General features: G+C 44.9%; 1 protein-coding gene across 1 annotated transcript in view; it reads left to right on the top strand.

Annotated features, from left to right (window-relative positions):
* The window catches only part of hoga1 (4-hydroxy-2-oxoglutarate aldolase 1), a 35,420-nt gene extending 22,233 nt beyond the window's left edge, over window positions 1–13,187 (top strand). The window contains exons 6-7 of the mRNA XM_075464612.1: window positions 11,761–11,894; window positions 12,809–13,187. Of these exons, the coding sequence (XP_075320727.1) occupies window positions 11,761–11,894; window positions 12,809–12,958 (284 nt within the window). The 3' untranslated portion in view covers window positions 12,959–13,187. The remainder of the gene's footprint in view (window positions 1–11,760; window positions 11,895–12,808) is intronic.
* The last annotated feature ends 13,912 nt before the right edge of the window (window positions 13,188–27,099 follow it).

Raw genomic sequence — 27,099 nt, 5'->3', positions numbered from 1 at the left:
GTGCACAGATTTGTATGTCTGATCCTACAGTCTCGGATGACGATTCTGTTGATCAGTGGCTGGTGAGTAGCTCCTTTAATATTACTCCCAATTCCCTATTGGGCCTTGCTCATATATGTCATGTAGCCATGTACCTCCTCACTTTATCCGATATGATGCCTAGAGGAGCTTCCATGTAGTAAAGAGAAGTTAATGGCAGATAGTTGGATGGAATCACCCCCCTCTGAGAATCTTTCTGTCCTATATTGGGTTAAACACTCTGTGTGAGCCCCATCTGTTAGCAGCTGGTTCATTTGTGCGTGTAGGTGTTCATGGAGTGGTTAGTCTAATAAGCCAGTAGGGATGTGTCATTTCAGGACTTGGTGCAGTCCAACTTTTCATACATGAGATACATTTTTGGATGTCTGATGGTCATTGGTTCGTGTTCAGGTAGACTGATGTGAAGTAGCGTGCACAGACACGTTTTATATGTTATACAAATGGCACATTATATAGCCTTAAAACAGACTTAACTAGACCGACTATTCAGGTTAGTTTGCTTTTAGGATCAGCCTCCATGAGAACTGTGTGGATTTCAACGTTGAACTGTGAATAACACAGCGACATGGATGTATGAAGGAAATAAATAAATAAATAATCTCTAAGGGGTCTTGTGGTCTTCCCCCAGAACATTTTCAATTAAGTAGATGCCATTTCCTGTATTCTAGTGCATTTTAATACCATATTAGCACCAGATAATCCAAACTGGTTCTGTGAGATATATTTCTGTCTCAATATAGATCAACAAAGGGCCCAACATAAAAGTCATAGTATTTCTTTGTCCTAATAGTCTTCTGGAGTTGAATGTATTTTTGTTTCACCCAAGAGGGCTCTGTGATAAAAATCACACAGGGAACAAAACACATTTAAACTATTTATTTGACAACTCAAAAGAAACAAACTATGATGAATGTCTTTGTGCCCATATTGACCCATCCCACGTGACGTCACAACAAAAGTGTCAGCCATTTTGGACGTGAAAACAAGTAGTCTACCACAGCCAACAACGGAGGAGCGAGGAACATTCAATGGAAAATATCGATTCGATCAGTAAGGTTTACATCATACCGGCATATTGTTGCGCGCCTGGGTGTACCAACAGTCAGCAGATGAGGAAAGATTTGTCTTTTTACCGGCTCCCCACTGACCTTGAGCGACGGAGAAGATGAGTCGCGGCGATCAATAGGAAAGACTGGCAACCTTCAGTATACCAGCGGTTGTGTAGTGACCACTTTGTTGGAGGTAAGTGTCGAATAAAGATATATAACATATACATATACATGCAAAATAAAGATAAAGCCTGAGAGGGATTTTCCACGGCACACCAGATGATCTCTCACGGCACACTAGTGTTCCCCCGTGCCATTTCAGGGTTGCCTTTCTTCTAGATAAAATACAACACAGCGCCTTTAGTAAAGCACTACGACTTGGTCATTGCAATTCTCGTAATAGCAAGATTATAACACCGTGTCAACGGGTTTACATGTCGTTTATCCACCAGGAAAATGTAAACAAACCTTAGCTGTAAAAAGATGGCGCCCACCGGCTCCAGGGACGATCCACTGGTAAAGGCAGGTCACAAAGCCCGACACAAAATATTTGTAGGCATCCAAACTCTTGTATGCCTTTAGATCCTTTCCCGTGTATGGCGATGGTTTTTTTACAACATAAATATAAAGGTCGTGGGGGCCAAAGTTGGGTAAAGACGAGGCGGTGGCATGCTGTCGGACGTCTGTAAACAGCCCTAGTGGAAGCAAGTACACGTCGTTTTCTAAACCTCCAATTTTCAGCTTCTCCAAATACCTCTACCTCTGCTGGCCCCCTAAATGCCCGACCTCGCTGGATAGTGTAGTTTTTTTCTGCATCTTGTTCTTTCTTCTTTTATTCAATTTTCAGTCTGTCTGTATCGTTACTGTTACTATCCTTACTCGCAAATCGTTGTCTTCTATACGTCCAAAATGGCGGTTGCTTTACGAAAGTCACGTGACTGGGAAGGGTCAATATGGAAAGTGGAACGTCAGTAAAATAGGACATTTCAGGATCGCCTGCTTTTCCCATATACTTTTCCAGTATTGTTCAGTCCCAGCTCTGGACTGGTTTGTTCTGATAAAATTACCCTGCATGCCACTGAGAGTACATTTTGGATGGTTTGGTGGAGAATATATAATTTTCTAATGTACCTTCTCAGGTGAGTAGCAAGAGCTCTGAGTCCTTGTTTTTTCAGTTCCCAGTGCTTCAGGTATGTTGTAGTTTTTAGGAAAGTATTTCTTCATTTAATTTATCTGCCAATCTGGTAGGTGGAGCTAATCTTCATGGATATTACACCCTGCACTATTCTAGAAAAGGTAACCTACTAAAAAGTAGATATTTTACGCTCTTGAAAAATTCTGATTGGTGAGATTCCCAACCCTGAGAAGGCAGCATCAACCATTCTAGTTTGCTCTGGTGGAGTTTCATAAAAAGAAGAAAAATTAAATGCATTATAGGCATTAACCAAATATAGGATGAGTACTCTACCTTTTTACTTGTTTTTTTATTGAGATGACAGATGCTTAACTAGCATAAAGATTGACTGATGCAAGATTAGATCTGTGGTTGTCTTTTACATTGTTAGACTGTTTTTTTATCTGAACATTATTTCTTTGTTAGTGGTTTCAAATTACTATAATAATAATTTCCTAATGGACTGTGCTAGGTAAATAATAGTTATTAAAAGAAGAAAAAAATATTATAAAAATTAAATGTGCAATGAATGCAACTACATCAGATCCTGGCATATTGTTTATGTGTAGCACAAGACAAGTTACATTACAATACTTGAGCATCAAATGTGACTTCTGAGCTACATGTAAATGGGGCAGGACTCTAGATTTTGATCACAATTTATGGGCGAGTGTCCTGACTTACAACTACCTCTGGAGTGAAACAGAAGTGAAAAAATCTCACAATACACTGCTCAACAGACACACAGGGTTAGGATTTTGAAGATTTTGAAAATTTCATGTCGAGTGTATCTTTTCTCAGGTTGGTGAGGCTAACTCCATATTTTTGTGAGACAGCCTGGAAACAGATGATTATCTACCTCCAACATTCAGCTTTTGCTTCGCTTGTGTATGGCACCTGTACAGCAAGTTAATTACACTCCATTTTAACCTGGCTATTCCTAGTTTTTTTTTAGTTAAATAGGGTTTTCTTCCAGTAAGAATGTATGTTCTCTTTCATTTATCTTGACCATTTTGGTATGTCAGACGCATACACTGTGCCTATATCCAGAAAATAGTCCTGGAAATAGGCACCAGTATGATGCTCAGCAACCTAATGACTCATGTTCTCTTATATCCAGATCTGTCAAACTCACACAGTCTGTTCTTTGATCCCTGACACATTCTCATCTCCATGACTACATACATAATATTCAAGTGATTGTGAGACTGACACTGCTAATGCAGAGCAAGGAAGCAAAGAGCGATTGATATGATAATGTATCCATGCTGTGAGTGTGTGTCTAAGTTATGATAATTGAATATATCCCCTTAACAATCCACATGATGGTCCTGTTGCAAGCAGATTTTTACTTTAGCAGTGCTCAGAGCTTTGATGGTAAAATCAAGACTGCTGACACACAGCTACACTGCACACTCAGAAATTTCTAAGATGTGCAGACTTCATCAGTTCAAGTTTGCTGAGAAGTCAGATGGAGGCTTTTACATTGAAGCTGAATTTTCTGGCCTTTTTTAATATAATAAAATGTTCATGTTTCACCATTTAGGCTGATGTTCACATTTGAATTGGCATGGCAATTCCCATGAATCAATATTTAATTCACAATAGTATAAAACCTATCAAATGTTGAAAGTGAGACGTTTTACTATTTCATGAAAAATATGATTGCGTCTTAAAATTGATGGCAGCACCATATCTAAAAAAAGTTGGGTACGGTCCATGTTTTCCACTGTGTAGTCGTAAATATGGTAAACTTCTTTTAACAACAGTTTGTAAACATCTGGGAACTGAGGAGACCAGCTGCTGGACCTTTTGAAGAGGAATATTGTCCCATTCTTGTCTGATAAAGGATTCTAGCTGCTCAGGAGTCCTGGTTCTTTTTTGTTGTACTTTGTGTTTCATGATGCTCCAAATGTTTTCAGTAGATAAAAGGTCCGCACTGCGGGGAGGCAGTCATATGGCCCAACATATGAGAGCATATGTTGCTCTAAAACCCGCAAATGCTTTTCAGATGGTTGATGGTGTCTTTCCAGATGTCCAAGTTGGCAGTTTCTCAAAATGGGACACAGGGGGAGCTATAAAGAGAAAAGAAGAGAGACCCAAAGATGGACCCCTGAGGGATACCACAAGATAAAGGTGCTGAGGACGGTACACAGTCACCAAGGCTGATAGAAAAACTTCTGTCAGACAAGTAAGACCTTAACCACTCCAGTATAGTATAATTAATACCAACACAGTGTCTGGGCATGAAATAAGAACACTGTGATCTACCGTTTGGAATGCAGCAGAGAGAATAGCTCTAAGAGTCCCTAGAGTCAGTTGCTAATAAAATGTCATTTAACTGTGAAAAGATTTAAAACCAAAATGGACCACCTTAAGAAAACTGTGTAGATTTAAAAAGGATTGCAGTTGACCAAGTACAACTTTTTACAGAATTTTCTAAAGAAAAGGGAGTTTAGATATGGACCTAAAATGTAAAAGAATTTAAGTTTTTTTATTTTATTTTATTTTTTTTTAGCTAAGTCATTAAGAGCTTAATGTGTGAGGAGAAGAATTTTAAATTATATTCTGAATTTAACAGGGAGCCAATGAAGAGAAACTAAAACTGGAGAAATATGATCTCTGCTGTTAGTTCTCATCAGAACTCTGGCTGCAGCATTTTGGATCAACTGAAGACTTTTCATCATGAGTTATATTGAGGGTTATATTCAAAGGACTTATAAGACTGTTTCAATTGGAGGACTTGTTGTCATTGACGCTGTAACTCTGTCAACAAAATAATCAACCTGTATAGGAGCAAAGTCAAGGTTGATGCCTTCTCTTGTATTGGTCACAGCACTGAAGAAAGTAATACTGTAATTGGGTTTGAAATTTGAATGCAGCATTCTGTGATAGACACATAGGGTAGTTTCATGAAAGTTCCTTTCAGAAATTTGCAGAAATGGTTGGCAATTAAAAAACTCAAAGGGTATTAAAAATGGCCAGATAAGACAGGGTTATAAGGGAAAACTCTCAACTGTTCACTCTCAATGCCATAAGTCAGCACGAGATCAAGGGTGTGATTAAGGCAGTGAGTCGGTCTGTGAACACTCTGAGAAAATTCAATAGAGTCTAATATAGAATTAGAGTTCATATTCAGGCTGTCATTTTCAACATCTACATGAATATTTAAGTTACCCACTACCAGTACTTTATCTGTACTCATCACTAACTGAAATTTAAAAAAAACCCTGAGAATTCAGACAGTGCTAACATGATCCTCCTGCTGCAGCCAGGTTTCTGTAGGACAAAATATGTCACTAAGCCAAGTGGACATAGTCATTATGTAGGTTTGGCTCTGCATCCTGGTCTCAACCCTGGATTGGATGGCTAAAAAAATTATCCCAGAGTGTAATAAATGCCATCTGGGTGAACATGTCATCACTGTTCAGATTTGGCAGTGGTCCAGAGAAAACTACAGAGTACAACAATGTTCTCTCTACTACTCATTGGAGGAGCAGCAGCTCTCTGTGGTCTCCGCTGGAGATGCCGGACACATCGGGGGAAGCGAGCCGGCGCACTTGTCAGATTGCGGCAGCGGGGGTTTCGCACTGCGCTCCCGTCTATTCACCTGGCCAACGTCCGCTCTCTGGCGAACAAGGTGGACGAACTGCAGCTCCTCAATACAACCAACACGGACTTCAACAGATCTGCTGCCTTGTGCTTCACCGAAACCTGGCTCGGTGAGCACATCCCGGACACTGCTCTCTACCTGCCTGGATTTCACCTGCACCGAGCGGACCGGATAACGGAGCTTACGGGGAAAACGAGGGGAGGCGGAATCTGCTTTTACATTAACGAAGGTTGGTGTACTGATGTCACGGTCCTAAACAAATCATGCAGTCCTCAACTAGAAACACTCTTCATCAACTGTAAACCGTTCTATTCGCCGCGGGAGTTTTCCTCGTTTGTTCTGGTCGGAGTCTACATCCCTCCTCAGGCCTGTGTTACTGAGGCGTTACAACACCTGGCCGACCAGATTAATAACGTGGAGAAAAAACACCCGGACTCTCTGCTCATTGTTTTGGGGGACTTTAACAGAGCAAACCTCAGCCACAAACTGCCAAAATATAAACAGCATATTAAGTGTCCCACCAGGGACACAAACACTCTGGACCACTGTTACACTGTTTTTAAGAACTCATATAACTCTGTCCCCCGTGCAGCCCTGGGACTCTCTGACCACTGCATGGTTCATCTTATCCCGACCTACAGGCAGAAGCTGAAATCTGCTAAGCCTGTGGTCAAGACGGTGAGGAGATGGACCAACAACGCCAAAGTGGAATTACAAGCCTGCTTTGACTGCACTGATTGGAGTGTTTTTGAGACTGCAGCCTCAGACCTGCATGAACTGACTGATACCGTGACATCTTACATCAGTTTTTGTGAGGACATGTGTGTGCCCACCAAAACCTTCCGCACATACAGCAACAACAAACCCTGGTTCACTGCAAAACTCAGGCAACTTCGTCAGGCCAAGGAGGAGGCCTACAGAAGTGGGGACAGAGTCCTGTACAACCAGGCCAGAAACACGCTGACAATGGAGGTGAAAGCAGCCAAGAGGAGCTATGCTGAAAAGATTAAAAACAGCCTTTCAGCCAACGATCCAGCGTCAGTGTGGAGAGGCCTGCAGTCCATCACCAACTACAGGAGACCATCCCCAAACACTGCAGCGAATCATCAACTGGCTGACGAGCTGAATGTGTTCTACTGCCGGTTTGACACATTCACACCTCTCCACCCCCCCCCCCATTGACATCACCTGCCACTCTGCCACCTCTCCCCTCTGACCCCCCACCAGCACTCACGATCTGTGAAGAGGATGTTCTGTCAGTCTTTCACAGACAAAAGATCAGGAAGGCACCCGGCCCAGACGGTGTGTCACCTTCCTGCCTGAAGGTCTGCGCTGACCAACTGGCCCCCATCTTCACCCGGATCTTCAACAGATCCCTGGTGCTGTGCGAAGTCCCCTCATGCTTCAAACTCTCCACAATAATCCCGGTCCCCAAGAAACCCACCATCACAGGACTGAACGACTACAGGCCTGTTGCCCTCACATCTGTAGTCATGAAGTCCTTCGAGAGACTGGTGTTGGGGTACCTGAAGGACATTACAGACCCCCTGCTGGACCCCCTGCAGTTCGCCTACCGAGCGAACAGGTCAGCGGATGATGCCGTTAACATGGGACTGCACTACATCCTGCAACACCTCGACTCTGCAGGGACGTACGCCAGGATCCTGTTTGTCGACTTCAGTTCGGCGTTCAACACCATCGTCCCAGCCATCCTCCGCAACAAACTCACCCAGCTCACTGTGCCCTCCTCCACCTGTCAGTGGATTACAAACTTCCTGACTGACAGGAAGCAGCAGGTGAGGCTGAGGAGCATCACATCCAGCACCCGGACCATCAGCACAGGTGCCCCCCAGGGGTGTGTACTCTCCCCACTGCTCTTCTCCCTTTACACCAACGACTGCACCTCAAGAGACCCGTCTGTTAAACTCCTGAAGTTTGCAGATGACACAACAGTCATCGGCCTCATCCGGGACGGTGATGAGTCTGCATACAGACGGGAGGTTGAACGGCTGGTCTGCTGGTGTGGTCAGAACAATCTGGAGCTGAACACGCTAAAAACAGTGGAGATGACAGTGGACTTTAGGAGAAGCCCCCCCACTCTGCACCCCATCACCATCACCAACAACGCAGTGTCTGCTGTGGAATCCTTCAGGTTTCTGTGCCCCACAATCTCTCAGGACCTGAAGTGGGAGACCAACACAGTCACTACCATCAAAAAGGCACAGCAGAGGTTGTACTTCCTGCGGCAGCTCAGGAAGCTCAACCTACCTAAGGAGCTGCTGATCCAGTTTTACACCGCCATTGTTCAGTCTGTTCTCTGTTCATCCATCACCGTTTGGTTCGGATCAACCACCAAACAGGAAAAAAACAGACTGCAACGGACAATAAGGTCTGCAGAGAAGATTATTGGTGTCAGCCTGCCCTCCATCCAGGATCTGTACCTGTCCAGAGTCAGGAAACGGGCAGGTTACATCTCTGCAGACCCATCACACCCTGGACACAAACTGTTTAAACTCCTCCCTTCTGCAAGGCGCTACAGAACTCTGTACGCCAAAACAACAAGACACAGGAACAGTTTCTTCCCTCAGGCTGTCTCTGTGTTAAACAGCTAAAACCGGACTTCAGTGTTTCATCCTTGCACCATGCACCAATTTGCACTTCTGATTTAATCTTGTTCTATGTCTATTTTTTTGTCTATTTTTTTGTAATTGTTGCACTAAAGAGAGTGAGGTGTAACCGGAGTCAAATTCCTCGTGTGTGTCCACATACCTGGCAATGAAAAGCGATTCTGATTCTGATTCTGATTCTGATGTTATGACAAAGTTAAATACGCATATACATGTTTTATATAGCAATATTAGTGACTTTCAGTTGAGCTCATTGTTGCTGATTTGAATAACAACCATTTTAAAATAAGACACCAATGCACAACAAAGGCAGATCATTCTTGAGCTGGAAGTCATGTGTGAAAAGGCATTTTAACTATGGTCGCTGGTGTCTCTAATGTTTCCTTTCGGACTATGGAACTGCCAATTATCAGGATTTTATTCCTCAGTGAGTGTGTTGCTAAATTGGGAAAAGTGACAAGAAACATGGACTGGTTGGTGATAAATCATGGGCTTTAGTTTGGGGCTATGCCTCATCTCATCACCCATCGGACCCAAGGTCCTGGCTGCGCAGAATCCGCTGGAGTTCAGATGCCAACGTCGCCCTAAATGTCCTTGAAAGACTACCCTTCAACCTGATGGGACTCCACACATGCAGCTCAGTGTTTTTTTTGTTTTCTTGTGTAGCTAGCTTTTATATTCATTGAAATGGTTGCACTTTTGTTCAAAGAGCAGCACAGAATCAGGATGTCACCTGATTAGTGCAATTTCGACCACATGTAAATTTTCCCACATTAAATGGTAAATGGACTGTACTTGTATAGCGCTTTTCTAGTCTAGCTGACCACTCAAAGTGCTTTAACACCACATGCCATATTCACTCACACAGCACATCTTCGTCCACATCTTAAAGACCCAGCTCTTCAGAGAGCATCTCCTACCCTTGCGCTTACCTACTGTACTTTGTCTTTCTGTACTTCCCTCTATGCCTGCACTCTATTTCTACACAGTGCTTTTCCTTCTATGTAGCTTATTGTTAGCTTTGATGTTAGTTGAAGTGTTATGTCCTCATTTGTAAGTCGCTTTGGATAAAAGCGTCTGCCAAATGCATAAACATAAAAATAAACATGATGATGGGTTTTTTTTGTTACTCGTCTGGTAGGTGGAGGAGTGACCGCACAAAAAAGCCAGCGCTCTTTGAAAAGACTTTTCCCCTAATGTGGGTCCAAAGCATTGGGATCAACTGAAAGCGTTGTGTCAAAATAAGCCCTTGACATTAGAATTCTCTGAACTTTTCAGCTTGGCACTGTTGAGATTTTTTTTCTCCAGACAACTAATTATATGAGCTGGCACAGTCACCCAGGGCAACGAAAGACAAACTTGTTCTCACCTTTGCTGTGCTCTAATTCAGGGGCTGCATGCTTAGAAGGATGCAGACAGTACTTCCGGCACCCAGTGCTTTTCCGTGTGGGCACGGGCCCAAAGCTCTCAGAGCAAAACTGAAGGCAAAGCTCTTTTAAAAAAAGACATGTTTGCAGTGGAACAACTTAAGAAAAGCCCTGGCGTGGACACAAGCCCTACACATATATTCATCTGAAATCACAACCCAGAGATCTGTAACATAGATGTATGGTAGTCTTGTCAGATTATGCCACGATGTTAAATTACAATGTTGTGTCGGTATTTCATTAGAGCAGAGCAGCAGACCAAATTGCTCCAATTATGGCCACTGGTTGATACTTTTTTTTCATTTATTATTGTAGACTTGTTTCACCATCTGACAACAGAAACAAATAAGTTTGTCAATGAGAGAAGCAATTATTGGTAATCCAGCTGTACTAGTGTTCAATATATGTGAGCACACAGAGCCGGAAAGCAAAAGCTCACAGGTGTTACAAGAAATGCAGCCGTCTGTTTCACAAAGGTTGGATGGACATTTTGAACAAGGCCTTGTAGCTCCAAAATTACTTGAAATGAAGCAACTCTGTGGCTTACTGCTTGAATCAAATTGTTTTAGAAACACAATTTGGAACAGTTCAGGTGAATAAGTGAAAGTCAAGTCTGTTTGTAGAGGGGGAGTCATCTGTCACAATGCCGCTCTTGACAGCGGCATTGTTTTCTTCTCCACTTTCGTGGTTGTAGAGTAGAGGTAACCTTCACGTAGCAGCGACACCTCTGTGACGGAGAAAATTGCAACTACTGGCGCATCGACTTGCGCCACTGTACATGGCGGGCACGAAATCGTGACGTCATCAACACCGCTCGCGCTAGCAGACGCGGCAACCATGCTAGAGCCTTAAGAGGAGAGGTCTGCCATTGGACAATATTGGGCTGCTGCCTTTCTACTGCCTCCTTAATTTGATATAAGAAATGGAAATAAAGGAGCCACAAAATATGAGTTATGAAATTAAGTTTCCCACTGAAAATGTCATTTGTTTTTCTTTTTTTCAGTTAATTTCATCAGGACTTTAATTTAATTCAGAGGCTTTTCTGTATTTAGTTACTAACTGATTCAGAATGACACAACATTCTATACACAAGGATATGTCATACTGTTAATATCCTGCTACTTGGCAAAATGTTTGTCTACCTATCCCTGAAATAAACCACACGCAAGAAAAAACGGCACCATGAAGCCATGCTGCCCACTGACAGGAAAAAAGTTGAAATGGAAACACAGACAGTAATGGATGGCTTTACGTAAAAATAATAAACTTCATGGCTGATAAATAATCAGCAACAAGACATCCATCTCCACCCCTCTCTTGTTTGAAGACTGACTTAAAATCTTCACAGATTCTATATTTTTAATCAACTAAACATACGTTGAGAGAAATGGTCGAACCTCCCTAATGAAATAAGACATTTAAATATGGATTGTGAGGACAATTGCTTCACTATATTGGAGATTTGTCGTCTTTGTTGTAATAGTCTTTTGGTTTTAGATCCTTCATTACAAAGAAACCCAAAGAGATTGAAAGATGGCAGGTTCATATTTTTCTGTATAAAGTTCTTTGATTGTCCTCAACAATTTAACTTTAATTGATTATTGAGACTGTGGGAGAATATTGTCAAATTTATACTGTAAATTCTTGTACTTTAAATAAATGATATTAAAAGCTAAAAATGTTTCAACTTGAAAGGTTAAAATGGGTCATTGTAAAATATTTGTCAATTTAAAGAGAGAAAAACAAATGCTACTAAATTAATATATCTGTATATGAATGCATAAATATAGTATATAGAAAGTGATTCTTGAGCTTTGTGGTGTGTGTCTAGGTGCTGTAGGTGGTGTGTGCGCGCTGGCTAATGTGCTGGGTCAGGAGCTCTGTGAGCTGGAGCGTCTGTGTGTGTCCGGGCGTTGGGAGGAAGCCAGAGTCCTGCAGCAGCGCCTCATTGAGCCCAATGCAGCTGTGAGTGCCGTCGGCTGCACACTTTTACACATCACACCATGAAACAGACACCACTTCATAAAGTTAAAACTGCTCTGGAGCCTGAAATAATCATGATGTTAAAACTTGGACCATAGCAATCCTGATTTTCTTTTGTATGGCACACATAATTTTATTTTGAACCAAACAAAAACTTAGCTGTTCTCTGTGAAATATATCACATCTTATACACACAGAAGAAAAGCCATTATTACATCTGCCACTGAAAATTACATCCACGAATGAAAATCTCTGTTTTTAAGTCTGTCATAATTTCCACTTGTACTTAAATTGGACTTTGTCCAAATAAGTTTACTATAGGCAGCAGTATATGACATGTGTATATATGTATCTATGTATATGACATTTATATATACGTGTGTGTATATATGTATCTATATATATGACAGTCTCCAGCACCGCCTCCTGTGCTCTGAGTTGGTGAGTATTGAAAATAAATGGATGGATAGAGTTCAAACTTTCATCAGATTCTGTTAGTTTTAGAAACAGTAAGTAAATACAAAAAATGAATTTGGTATTGAGCTCCAAGTTAACACAAAGGTAAATATCAGAGGTGCATGTTCTGTTCTGCTCCAAGATGTTCTGAGGCTGAGTGAGTTGGTGCTTAGTGAGCCTTAGGCTACAAACATATTCATTAAGGTGTGCTAAATGTCACTGCCGTACCAGAACAGCATCACCTACACACACACACACTGCATCAGGGAGACCCCTCTTCCCTCCACTGTGAAGTCACATGAGGTGCAGATGTTGTTCAGCAGCGAAATATTAATCGCAAATGTGTCTGAATCTTAACTTCATTACTCCTGCTGCTGAGAAACAACGATGCACTTCATATTGTGGAGGAATGGATATTGACTGAAGCTTTTTGTTGCTAGGTGACCAGAAAGTTGGGAGTTCCTGCCCTCAAGCAGGTGATGGAATGGTTTGGTTTCCACGGTGGTGCCTGTCGATCACCTCTTCAGCCACTCACAGAGGCAGAGATTCAGCAGCTGAAGCGGGACTTCTCCACCAATGGATGGCTGTGAGAGGACCCACGCTGAGTGTGTGTGTGTGTGTGTGTGTGGTAGGTAGAGAACCTCTTAACTGTTCTCCCTGTGAATCTATCCAAACCCCTTCTATTTGAATTACCTGGCCAGGAAATTTCATTCACATCTTGTAAGTGTTTTAGGCTGACCAACAATCCAATATTAGAAACCTTACAGAGATAGAATTTTGTTCCTTTTTTGTGTATATCAATATTTACCAACCAATAAAAACTGTACAATCTGAAAAAAAAAGATTTTTTTCTTTAGATTTTTTTTGTGCTTTCTATTAGTTTACATTAAATGAAATGGTTGTCAAATCTTTGAATTCTTTCTCATGCTGTTGCTACTAAAAAAAGTAATGTTAGACAGAAGTTACATTATATACACTTTTCTTATTTCAGCAATAAAATTGCATTTTACGAAAGTGCCAATTGTTTTGCCTTAATTTCAAGTGTAAGGGAAAAAAGACAAGCATGTGAAGATGACATTATTATGACGCTGAAGTAAGAACAACTACGACAACCGGCGATACATTGACAGAGGATCTGGTAGTGAGCAGAGAAAGCCAAGGAGAATGAATACTGAGCAAGTTACGAGGAGAGGGAAGCAGGTGAGCTAATGATGAACAAGGAGCAGGTGGGGAGAGTTGCAAGCAGAGGAAGGCAATCAGTGAACCTGCATGAGAAAAAAGAAAAGAAAAGAGAGAATGGGCCTCATGCAAGAACATTTTCCTATTTTTATTCTAAATTTCTTACTTTTTTCGTAAGAAGGTCTCGTACGAACACGCCACGCCAGATTCAACAAACGCTCTTAAAAGGATAGTTCGTCTCTTTTGACATGAAGCTGTATGACATCCCATATTAGCAATATCATTTATGAACATTGACTTACCCCCCGCTGCGTCCTGTGAGCCGAGTTCCAGCTGAGTTTTGGCGTCCACGAAGGTAGTCCGGCTAGTTGGCTGGGGCTAGAAAAATAAAGCGTCTTGCTTCTCAAAACAATATGCGTTCAAAAGAGTAATACATTTGCATCACAAAATCGTAGGCTATTTTTGCCTCCCTTGATATCAATGCGTCCAATGTAAACTGAGCAGACCGTAGAGCAGACCGAGCACTCCCCTGCTTCCGAGCAGCAAACACCGTAACAGGTGCGGCTATCGCTAGGTGGCTTGACGCATTGATATCAAGGGAGGCAAAAATAGCGCCAAGCGATGTGAGGTCTGACTTTTTCATCGAGAACGATTTTGTGATGCAAATGTATTACTCTTTTGAACGCATATTGTTTTGAGAAGCAAGACGCTTTATTTTTCTAGCCCCAGCCAACTAGCCGGACTACCTTCGTGGACGCCAAAACTCAGCTGGAACTCGGCTCACAGGACGCAGCGGGGGGTAAGTGAATGTTCATAAATGATATTGCTAATATGGGATGTCATACAGCTTCATGTCAAAAGAGGCGAACTATCCCTTTAACTTCGGAAAAAGTGTGTAAACGACCTGCGTAAATGATGAATCCCACTCGTGCGTATCTAGGTTCACGTGCACGAGGATAGTCAATTTGCATACTCCACGCCCTAAATTATACCATATAAGGCTGTGCTTCCTCTCTCCTGTGCCAGGAAGTGTTGAGTCATGAGAATGGTATCAAGGCGCTAAAAGAACAACTTTAGGGGCTCTGAGATTGAAGTTCTGCTTTCAGAGATCCAAAAAGGAAAATCTGTCATTTTTAGCAGTGTCAGCAGTGGAATTATGGGACCTGCTAAAGCGAAGAAATGGGAAGCAATTACGAGTGGCAATTACGAGTGCTGTTAATTCTGTGTCACCTGTAGTTCGTAATGTCACCGAAATAAAAAAATAAATGGTTTGATATGAAAATGGCTTAAAAAAAAACGTCTCGCCATGGCCAGGCGATCAATGACTGCAACTAAAGCCGTGCAATTAGTTTTTGCCTCATCATGATGGCACTTTGATGGGGTGGTCCATGAGGGGGGTCTTCTGGCACCACACCTTCTGGTCTGCCTGGACTGGTTCAGGTGGAGACCCTCGTTCATAGCAATATTGCGCCATGAACGAGGTATCGAGACACACCCACCTGGCCTTCAGCTCAGTGCGTTCCACGACAGGGGCACGGGTGTTTTGATGCGTATGTGTGTCTCGTGCTCCAATTATGATTGGCAGTCCAGCCACGGGATGAAAGTCCCTCTTAATTTGTACTTGTTGGACAGCGGTGTATGGGAATTTGATGTACCATGGGTGATAAATTGATGAGAGCTTTGATGACCAAGGGGAGCGCACGACTCACAGAGGACTGGGACACACCCGATCTGTCTCCAATCTCCCTCTGAAAGGTTCCAGTGGCCAAGGGTGGTGAGGACCTGGGCGTGTGGTGGAATTGGGTTTTGTTATGTATGACCATACCAAGGATTACCACGCGAGGGCATACTGCCACTAGGGCATTCGATGTAACCTAGGCAACCTTAGTTGAATAATAAACCACCATTGAACCAGTAAGAAGTGGTCCGTGTTGCTCTATGTATCCGGTAATATTGATTACTAGAAGGTACTAAAAAGGAGCGACACAACATAAATTGGCGACGAGTCGTGTATTTCGGAGTCGTTTTCACTGAATAACAGTGAACGTGTAGTTAAAATTTGAGTGAGTTTAGACCGAAATGAAACCCGCGTACCTGGATAAGCTAATGTGCTAACCAACTATGAGCCAACCGTCAACAGCTGATGTCTCGAGAACAGCTGACGCAACTGATTCAACGGCATCAACAACTGTTTCAAGTTCATCTACAGTAAATACAGGAAGACGTATAATGGCTGGAATATATGGACATATGGACAGTTTCGATGAGTCGGGTGAGCAATGGGCTACGTATATTGAACGTTTTGAGCACTATGTGGTGGCTAATGACATTCTTGAAGCTAAGAAAGTCTCCATACTCTTCAGTGTTATGGGATCAAAAACGTATGGACTGCTTCGTAGTTTAGTGGCTCCCGTGACACCTGGCTCTAAAACTTATGATGAAGTTGTGACTGTGCTGAAGGATCACTTTACGCCGAAACCGCTTGTTATCGCCGAAAGGTTTAGATTTCACAAGCGTAACCAGGGGGAAGGTGAAGCGATAGCACAATATGTAGCGGTGCTAAAGAAGCTATCAGAACACTGTGAATTCGGAGCTTACCTAGAGGATGCTCTGAGAGATCGTTTTGTGTGCGGATTAAAGTGCGAAGCTGTGCAGAAACGTCTTTTGACTGAGGATAAGCTCACGTTCAAGAAAGCAGTGGAAATAGCAGTGTCAGCAGAAACAGCCGCACGCGACGTACAGCAGCTGAGTAATTCCCTGAAAGTGCACGCAGTGTTGTCGCAAAGTGAAATGTGCCGCCGCTGTGGAAAGGGAAATCACAGTGATGATCACTGCTGGTACAAAGACCGCGATTGTCACCAGTGCGGGAGGAAAGGCCACACCAAACGAATGTGCAGGGGGAAAAGCAGTCACGAAACAGAACGTAAACAACACAGAGAGGGAAAGCCTGAACGGAAAAGCCACACACACAAACGCAGCGAGAGAGACAGAAAGAAAAGGATACATCACGTAGATGCGAGTGAAAGTGAATGCACGAAATCGGAGAGTGACAATGACTTGGGACTGTATGCAGTGTCAGAGAAGGGAAAATATTCACGCATAACAGTAGTGCCAAAAGTCAACGGGAAGAAATTAGAGATGGAATTGGATACAGGGGCTGCAGTGTCATTGATTCCTTATGAACTGTACAAAAGAAAACTGCACAAATTACCACTGCAACCCACGGACATTGTGTTAAAGACATACACAGGAGAGGCTTTGGCACCAGAAGGACTCATTAGAGTTAAAGTGGCACTTAACAAGCAACAGGCTGTCTTGCCATTGTATGTGGTGAAGGTGGATGCTCCACCATTGTTTGGCAGGGAGTGGCTGAGAGCCATCCAACTGAATTGGAGAGACTTAAAGACTGTGCATGCTATTGAACACACACAGACAGACAGCTTAGAGACTGTGTTAAAGAGACATTCAGCTGTTTTCTCCGATCAGTTAGGCACCATGAAGGGAGTGAAAGCCAGGCTCACTCTCAGACCAAACAGTGTCCCCAAATTCTGCCAGCCACGCAATGTGCCATATGCCCTCCGACCGCGAGTGGAAGCCGAGCTGAAACGCCTCACTGAGCTTGGGGTCATCTCACCTGTCGCACACAGTGACTGGGCGACGCCAGTGGTGCCTGTGAGCAAAAAGGACGGCGCCGTGAGACTCTGCGGGGACTTCAAAGTCACCCTCAACCAAGCTCTGTGCATCGACAAGTACCCTATTCCACGCATTGAGGACTTGTTCGCTTCCCTCGCTGGTGGTCAACGCTTCAGTAAGCTGGATCTTTCCAATGCATACCTGCAGATGGAAGTGGAAGAGAGCTCCAGGAAGCTGCTGACCATCTCAACGCAGAAAGGACTCTTCACCTTCAACCGCTTGCCATTTGGTGTAGCGTCATCGCCCGCCTTGTTCCAAAAGGCCATGGACCAGGTACTCCTCGGACTGCCAAACACACACTGCTACCTGGACGACATTCTTGTCAGTGGTCCTGACGAGCAGTCACATCTGAAAACCCTGGATGCAGTACTCAGCAGGTTAGAGGAATACGGCCTGCATCTCAAGAAAGAGAAATGTCTCTTCTTCCAGGAGTCCGTGGAATACCTGGGCCACATCATCGACGCCGCTGGTCTCCACAAGTCACCGGAGAAGGTCCGCGCCATCATGGACGCCCCAGCACCAGGCGATGTGAGTCAACTGCGCTCTTTCCTAGGAATGCTCAACTACTATGGACGCTTCATCCCTGACCTTTCCACTGTGCTTAAGCCACTGAACGAACTGCTGAACAAAGAAAAGAAGTGGCAGTGGACGTCAGCATGTGCAGCAGCGTTCCAGAAAGCCAAAGCACTCCTGGTGTCACAAGAGGTGCTCACACACTACAACCCTGAGCTGCCTCTCCGCCTTGCCTGCGACGCTTCACCCTATGGGGTCGGAGCTGTTCTGTCTCACATCATGCCGGATGGCGAAGAAAAACCCATCGCTTATGCATCCAGAACACTCAGCAAAGCAGAACAGAACTATGCACAGATCGAGAGGGAAGCGTTATCGATCGTCTTTGGAGTACGAAAGTTCCACCAGTATCTGTATGGCAATACATTTACTCTACTCACTGACCATCGCCCGCTTACAACCATCCTCAGTCCAGTCAAAAGTACACCATCCATGGCTGCAGCTCGCATGCAACGCTGGGCGCTCCTGCTGTCTGCTCACAATTACACCATAGAGTACAGAAAAGGGCCCCTACACGCCAATGCTGATGGACTGTCGAGGTTACCGCTCCCTCATGCCCCCAGTGAGACACAAGGTGCAGTGGAGGTGTTCTACACTTCACAGTTGGACATACTACCAGTCAGCAACGCAGAGATCAAGCGTCACACCATGTCTGACTCCACCCTGTCCCGTGTCATGGAGATGGTCACAACTGGCCGTTTTCCCACTGCAAAGGCCACTGGAGACGAACTGTCACCCTACCTCCAGCGCCGCCATGAACTCACTGTGCAGCAAGGATGCCTCATGTGGGGTCTGAGAGTGATTGTGCCATCCAAACTGCGCCCCTGGGTACTGTCAGAACTACACTCAGCACACCCAGGTGTAGTGAGGATGAAGAGCTTAGCTCGCAGCTACGTATGGTGGCCTGGCATTGACTCCCAGATCGAAGACCAAGCAAAGTCATGCCACTCATGCCCACGAGTACAGAAAGACCCTGGCCCAGCACCTTTACACCCGTGGATATGGCCATCCAGTCCCTGGGAACGGATACATGTGGACTTTGCCGGCCCATTTGAAGGGCACATGTACCTGGTCGTAGTGGACGCCCACTCCAAATGGCCTGAGGTACACATCATGGACAGCACCACATCTAGTAAGACTATCCAAGTGCTTAGAGGACTTTTTAGTCGCTATGGCATTCCACTCAGCCTGGTAAGCGACAACGGCCCGCAGTTTTGCTCTGAAGACTTCAGCACGTTCCTGAAAGCCAATGGAGTCAAGCACATTCGCTCAGCACCGTACCACCCTGCTTCAAATGGCTTGGCAGAGCGCTTTGTACAAACCTTCAAGCACGCTCTGAAATCTTCCAGAGGAACTAAGCCAGTGCAACAGCGCCTAGATACATTCCTCCTGACCTACCGCAACACCCCTCATGCAACAACCAAGGAGAGCCCTGCAATGCTCTTCATCAGACGCAAGCTGCGTTCACGACTGGATTTCCTGAAACCTAGTGTGGCTGGAGCAGTGCACCAGTCACAGCAGGCTCAACAACAACGACGCGAGCTACACTCCAAGCAGAGACAGTTTGCAGTTGGCGAGCCAGTGCTCGTGCGCGATTATAGGAGGGGGGAGGATAAGTGGATGCCTGCTGTGGTGATCGAGAAGACCGGACCAGTGTCCTACAAGGTAAATGTGGGAACACAAGGGGTCTGGAAGCGTCATGTAGACCAGATGCTGGCTCGGCCCGAGTCAGATCCACCAGAGTCTGTGAGTTTTTCAGTTACACCATCACAGACAACCACACCTGGTACCACACCTGACACAAATACACCTCAACAGAAGGAGGATGCTGATACAGTTACACACACACCACATGCATCACCCAAAACACCCAAGACACCACCACAGTCCATAGAAATGACACACGCAGAACATTCAGAGACAACAGGGACTGTACGACGGTATCCTGTGAGGATCACCCATCCGCCAGTACGTTATGGACATGAATGAACTTTTTGTTATGGACATGAATGAACTTCTAAAAAAAAAAAAAAAAAAAAAAAAAAAGAAAGAAAGAAAACTTTGAAAAATGTTGAAGAATGCTTTAAGATGTTTGCTTGTGCAGAAATGTTGTTTAATGATTGAGTTTTGGAACTCTGCAGTGATTATAAATAATTTAAGTAATATATATATTTATATGAGTAATATATTTGTCTGTTTCCTATTAATGTTATTGAGAAGTAAGTCAGAAGTAATCTCAGGTATTGTTTAAAGATATATTTATATATTATACAGTTTAAATTGTTAATGTATTTATTACATAACCTTGTGTAGTTTTAAAGGGAATACACTGTTGTAAATTATATTGCTAATGTATTCATTATATAATCAGTTTAAACTGAATATACAGTAAGATTGCTTCAGAAGAATGTTTTTGTAATTGACAACAAATCTTAGTGGGAAGGAGATATGTTATGTATGACCATACCAAGGATTACCACGCGAGGGCATACTGCCACTAGGGCATTCGATGTAACCTAGGCAACCTTAGTTGAATAATAAACCACCATTGAACCAGTAAGAAGTGGTCCGTGTTGCTCTATGTATCCGGTAATATTGATTACTAGAAGGTACTAAAAAGGAGCGACACAACAGGTTTGATCGGTGTGTTTTTCTCTGGAGTTGTGGCTCTAGCAAGCTGCATATTTGTAACAGCACAGTCCTTGGGAATCTTAATCGCGATGTCAGCCATTCGTCTGTCTCCACACGCTCTCTTCCAAGAGCCTGACGCACTAAGGCATCCAAAAGTAGCAAGTCAGCTGCTGATTACACTTCCCATTGACCTTATACAGATTCAAATGAACCTTCAATTAGTGCACAATTTAAGTCAAACAGAAAAATGTCAGCATCATTATGGGGTATAATGTATATTTATTTATGTTTTCTTCAAAGTAATTAAATATTCAATCCATTAGTCAAGCAAACTTGATTTAAATAACAGCGGACTATTTTACGAAACTCCTACGACAGGTTAGCCTGGGAAATCCCATGCTGCTTTGCGCGCGATTTCATTCACACTGCAAAGGCAGCCTGGAAACCACCGCCCTTATTTTTGCCTGAGTTAGGGAACCAATCACAGAACGGGGGGGGGGGGGGGGGGGGGGGGGGCAGCAAGACGATGACGACGTCTATGTGCTACACCGAAGCTTGTAGAGTGTTAATCCAACATGGCAGCGGACACAACGTTACCGTTCGATGCAGCCTTAGAAAGTGTTTTAAGCAGGGCTCCGAACCGGTTCAAGGAACGAAAACGAAAACCGAAAACGAACGGAAATTTACGAGGAACGGAAACGAAAACGAAAACGAAAACGAAATGGTCTTCAACTGTTCCGGAACAGAAACGTTATTCTGAAATCCACAAAACCGGTTAATAACGTTTTTTTCGTTCTCTATATATTTGATAAAATTTCACAAAAGCGTAGCCTTTGTCAGGGAAAAAAAAAAAAAGACTACTTCCGGTTGTGCGTTCACTTCGCTGCCCACTAGGCTCAATGCAGGCAGCTGTCACGAATCACTTCCTTTATCCACTACTTAGTCTAGTTATCCACTAGTTATCCACTAGTTATCCACTAGTTAAAGTGATGGTTCGGAGTAGATTCACCCTAGGGTCATTTGAACCGTGACATCCAGCCAAGTAGCCCACCCGAAGTTATCCCGAATAGCTTAGTACAAGCGCTAATGGACCCTGTCAGTATCTCCAAAATTACCTCACTAAAATCACATGCCATGACACCAAACTTCTACAGTAGTACAAATATGGTCTGTACTCACAAAACGATGCATTTGGAAGTTTGTACATAGTCTAGGAGTTTATTATTATCAACATAAGCCTAATAGCTTCTCTGCTGCTAAAGCTGCGTCGACGTCACTTCCTTGATCTGGGAGCTTCAATGTAAGATGAGGGTTGATCTACTACTGTAGACAACAAAGCAAGGCTGCTCAATTTCTCCATTGATAAAATAAATCCACAACTCTACAACATAAAAATTCATGTAGAATATAGCATATACTTTGTTCTGCCCTCATTAAAGAGTCCCCCTTCTTCAATTAGACAGACAGATGACTCCCATCACACACTGGTCAGATTTGGTAGATTTATTCAAACTGACAGCATGTAAATAGGTGTAAAACTAAAATGAAGAAACAAGATAAAACACACAATCAGCATAAAATATGTAATCACTAAAATATCTAATACAGATCCCCAAACATAGGGCCTACAACTAGCCTAGAAAACTACTATAGCATCTAGCTGGATATATGAAATAGCATGTCAAAGATCAATAGCTCTCACTTCGATGAAATTACAAAAATATGCAGAAATATAGACATTATATATTTATCCTAACAATATCCTTCAAAAATACTTACAGACGATGCTTCTATAAGTGATTTCAAAGAGGATGGATTAAGATGTAGCTGCTGCTCACACTACCATGCCAATACTGGTCTGAATTTCAATATGACTGCCCAAATGTTAAGCCCAACCCCAAAAGCAAAGACACCACCTAGTGGCAGGAGGAGGAAATAGCACACTAATTACTTTTCTAATTACACTGAAATGAACTCAGTCCAGAACACTCCCCACCTGGTATCTAAAAGATGCCACCTTTAACAAGTGGAGTTAAGAAACTATAGACCCTAATCAGTCTCTGGGGACAGGAGTAGGACGACCTTTGAGACAGGCCGCAGAAAGGTTTTGTTTGACCCATTCCTTACAGTCTTGATCTCCACCTTCCTTACCCTCCCGTCTGCGCTGTGGAAGGTCTTGGCGATGACGCCCATGGGCCAGTCGTTTCTCTGCAACTGGTCGTTTTTCAGGAGGATGACATCACCTTCTTTCAGATTGCGTTTCTCCTTTTCCCACTTCCTGCGTCTCTGCAGGGTGGGGAGGTACTCAGTCCTCCATCGATGCCAAAAGATGTTGGCGAGGCTTTGGACCTGCCTCCACTGTTTGCCGTAGAGGTCCTTCTCGTCAAATTCACCCTTGGGAGGAGGAAGGGCACTGACCTTCTGTGTGAGAAGTGTCGCTGGTGTCAGGATGAATGGGGAGTCAGGGTCTGTGGACACAGGAACCAGTGGATGGGCGTTCAGGATAGCTGAGACCTCTGCCATGAATGTTATCAGGACCTCATGCGTGAGCTTTGCTGGCCCAACTTTCAACAGCATCGAGTCCAGGATACGCGTTGCCAGTCCGATAAGCCGCTCCCAACTGCCCCCCATGTGCGAAGAGTGTGGTGGGTTGAAGATCCACTTACACCCATTGTCACTGAAATATCCTTGCACCTCCTTGTCGCTGGTCACAGAGTCCATCTGCAACTCCTTACAGGCCCCGACGAAGTTGGTTCCACAATCGCTTCTGATCTGTTTTGCTGGCCCCCTGACTGAGAAGAACCGCCGTAGAGCGTTGATGAAGCTTGAAGAGTCCATTGACTCCAGTACTTCTATATGTGTGGCCCTGGTGCTCATGCATGTAAAAAGCACAGCCCATCTTTTGCTGCTAGCCAGTCCTCCTCTGGTCCGCCGTGTCGTGACTATCCATGGTCCGAAGACGTCCACACCCACGAATGAGAAGGGAGGATCTGCGCTGAGGCGGTCCGCAGGTAAGTCAGCCATCTTTTGAGTCTCCGTCTTCCTGCGTAGTCTTCTGCATGTGACGCAGTGATGAAGGATGCTGCTGATGCGCTGTTTCCCACTAATAATCCACAGGCCTGCCGCTCTCACAGCACCCTCGGTGAGGTGCCGCCGTTGGTGCTGCACCTGCTCATGATAATGCCTGATGAGCAAGGTTGTGACGTGGCTCTGCCCAGGTAAGATTACAGGACTAACCTCTTTTCCATCCAGGTTTGCCTTGGACAGGCGTCCTCCAATGCTGAGAATGCCAGCACTGTCAAGGTAAGGACACAGGCTGAGGAGTGGGCTTTGTTTAGGAATGGCTATTCCTCCCCGGATGCATTCCAACATCTCTGCAAAGGCATCTTGTTGGACAACCCGTATTATGACGTTTCTTGCTTCCTCCAAGTCTTCTGTGGGACAGAGCCCTTCATGTATGTGCCAACCCTTGCAGTTGTTCCCCTGTGTGAAGGAGTGGGCAACATGCAGGAGCCTAGCAACTGCTCCATTGAGTGACCGCCAGCTGGAGAACCTCTCAAAACGCATAGGGTCAAGTTTGTCACTGGTAACCCTGTTGAGATGACAAGTGATATGTGGGCGGATGTCAGAGTCAGAGCTAGAGTCAACCAAGTCAAAGGAACTAGGTGCATGTTCAACTTCAGCTGACGTCAACAGAAACGGTGGTCCACACAGCCATGAGGTATGATTTGAGCTACCTGCTGGGACTGATCGTGAGCCATGGTCAGCGGGGTTTTGGCCGGAGGGCACGTACTTCCATTGCTTAGGGCTTGTTGACCTCCTAATACGCTGCACCCTGTTGCTCACGTAGACGTAGAATTGTCTTGACTCATTGTGGATGTAGCCTAGGACCACTTTACTATCCGAGTAGAAGGTCACAGCGTCAAAGATGGTGTCCATCTCATCCACAATCGTGTCTGCAATCTCTACAGCCAGGACCGCAGCACACAGCTCGAGCCTTGGAACTGTTGTTTCTGGACGTGGAGCAAGCTTTGCCTTGCCGAATATGAAGCCAACCTCCACTTTGCTGTTTACATCTGTTGTCCTTACGTAGGCGACAGCAGCTATAGCAGTTGTGGAAGCGTCGCAGAATACACACAGCTCCTTACTGCATGCTTGGCGGAGAGAGATTGAGGTGTATTGGCACGGGATCTTGAGCTGTTCAAGCTCCTTCAGAGAGTCCCTCCACAGCTTCCATTCTCTGTACTTTTCCTCAGGGAGAGGGGCATCCCAGTCACATGACTCTGTGGTGAGCTCCCTCAGTATGGACCTTCCTTGAATGCTTACAGGGGCAGCAAACCCTAATGGGTCAAACAGACTGTTTACCGTTGACAGGACCCCACGTCTTGTATAAGGCTTCTCTGCATCAGCAACTTGGAAGGTGAACACATCTTCCGAAATGTTCCAGCTCACCCCTAAACTTCTCTGTATGGGAAGGGGGTCTGTACTGAGATCCAGATCTTTCATCCCCTTAGCCAGATCTTCAGGAGGGAAGGCTCTCATCACAGCCACCCTGTTCGCCAAGATCTTGTGAAGCCGGAGGTTGGAGAGGGCCAGCATGTCTTGAGTGTTGTGAAGAAGAGTGATGGCTTCCTCTTCTGAAGGGACAGACAGAAGGCCATCGTCAACATAGAAATTCCTCTCAACAAACAGCCTCGCCTCTATGCCGTACTCTCTCTCTCCCTCTGCAGCAGCTCTTCGGAGCCCGTATGTGGCCACGGACGGTGATGGGCTATTTCCAAAGACATGTACGCACATCCTGTACTCAATGACATCGTCATCCAGGTCATTATTGCGATGCCAGAGGAAGCGCAGAAAGTTCCGATGGTCCTCACGTACAACAAAGCAATGGAACATCTGCTGGATGTCAGTTGTCACTGCCACTGGCTCCCTCCTAAACCGCAGCAGTACCCCGAGCAAACTGTTGTTCATGTTTGGGCCCGTGAGGAGGACATCATTGAGGGATACCCCTTGGTGTTGTGCGCTGGAGTCGAATACCACCCTCACCTGTCCAGGCTTCTGAGGATGATATACCCCAAAGAACGGTAGATACCAGCACTCCTCATCTGGTGGTAAGGGTTGCGCCACTTCAGCATGTCCATTCTCGAAGAGCTTGCTCATGAACTCAGTGAAATGCTCTCTCCTCTCGGGGTGTTTCCTGAGTGTCTTGGTGACTGTGGCGAGACGGGTCCAGCCTGCTCATGGTTGTTTGGCAGATGCTGGCGTGGGCTGCGGAAGGGGAGTGGAGCCTGCCAGCTGTTATCATCACCCTGTTTCAGTTCCTTCTCCATAATCCTCAGGAAGGCAATATCCTCCATAGAAGGTGCTGTCTTGTCATCGTCCTTTCTGTGGCAGAAGATGGACTCCCCCATGAGTCGCGTTTTGTCACTCGGCAAGGATGACTGTTCTGAGGCCGAAGGATTCTGGAACTGGCAAGTGTGGTTGAGCTTCTCTTTGATTTCAATCTTGTTTAGGCAGGGACACAGAACGCTGGGACGCCCATTCTCAAGAACGTAGGTTCTGTAGGTGTTCACTGGCGAGGGCACGTGTGCACCGTTAATACACGCATCCCCTACTATCACCCAGCCGAGGGCTAATCGTTGGGCAAAAGGAGCGTGTGGGGGGCCATTGCGCTGTTCAAGGACCTTGTGGACCTGAATAATGTCTCTTCCTAAAAGAAGTAAGATCTCAGCGTTAGGTTCAAGAGGAGGTATCTTGGAGGTTAGGGACTTCAGGTGCGGATGGTACTTCACAGCAGCTGGCGTGGGAATCTCTGCCCTATTATCAGGAAGTTGATCACACTCGATGAGTGTAGGCAGAGCTAGACTGGTCTTTTCATCAGCTGACTCCACGATGAACCCCCTTGCTCTGCGGCCTGCAGCCTCTGACACACCCGCACAGGTTTTGAGTGTGTAGGGAGAAGTGTTGTCGGCTATGTTGAACATCTCAAAGAATGATGACCTGGCTAGTGACCTATTGCTCTGGTCATCTAGGATGGCGTACGCTCTTGTCTTCTTCTCGGGTTGTCTTCTCCTCGGTGCAAACTGAGGTGGTGACTGTAGCAGGAGAAGATTCCTCTCCCTCCCCGCCATGCTCTTCAGAGGGGCCACTAGCTGGCTTTGTTGACCATGGTGCGGGGCCGGCATGAAGGGCTGCGATGTGCTTATCGCTGTTGCATTCAGAGCACTGGATGATAGCCTTGCAGTCCTTAGCTTGGTGGGAGGTTGAGGAACAACAACGGAAGCATATGCCATTCTCCTTAAGGAAGGCCTTGCGCTCGTCCAGCAGTTTTGCCCTAAAGGCTCTACACTTAGGTAAGGGGTGGGGCTTTTTATGTATGGGACACTCTTTCTTTAGGTTGTCTGAACCCTTGGTCTCATCCCCCTTGGCAGGATTTTCCACCTCTGTTTTATGCACAGCTATAAGGGTTTTAGCTGATTTTGTTGAAAAATTCTCCCACTTAGGTGGCGTGTTGCCGGGCGCTGCAGCAGTAAAGCTTGGATCATTTCTCATCTTTACTTCTGCACGAATGAAGTCGGCGAACACGGAGAAGGGTGGGAAGATGGTGTGGTGTTTTTCTTTATACTTCGTACCGTGCACCTTCCACTTCTCCTGCAGG

This window comes from Odontesthes bonariensis, chromosome 4 (genome assembly GCF_027942865.1).
Source record: "Odontesthes bonariensis isolate fOdoBon6 chromosome 4, fOdoBon6.hap1, whole genome shotgun sequence".
NCBI lineage: Eukaryota > Metazoa > Chordata > Actinopteri > Atheriniformes > Atherinopsidae > Odontesthes > Odontesthes bonariensis.
Note: the sequence above shows the minus strand (reverse complement) of the source record. Positions and strands in the feature narration are given on the sequence as shown.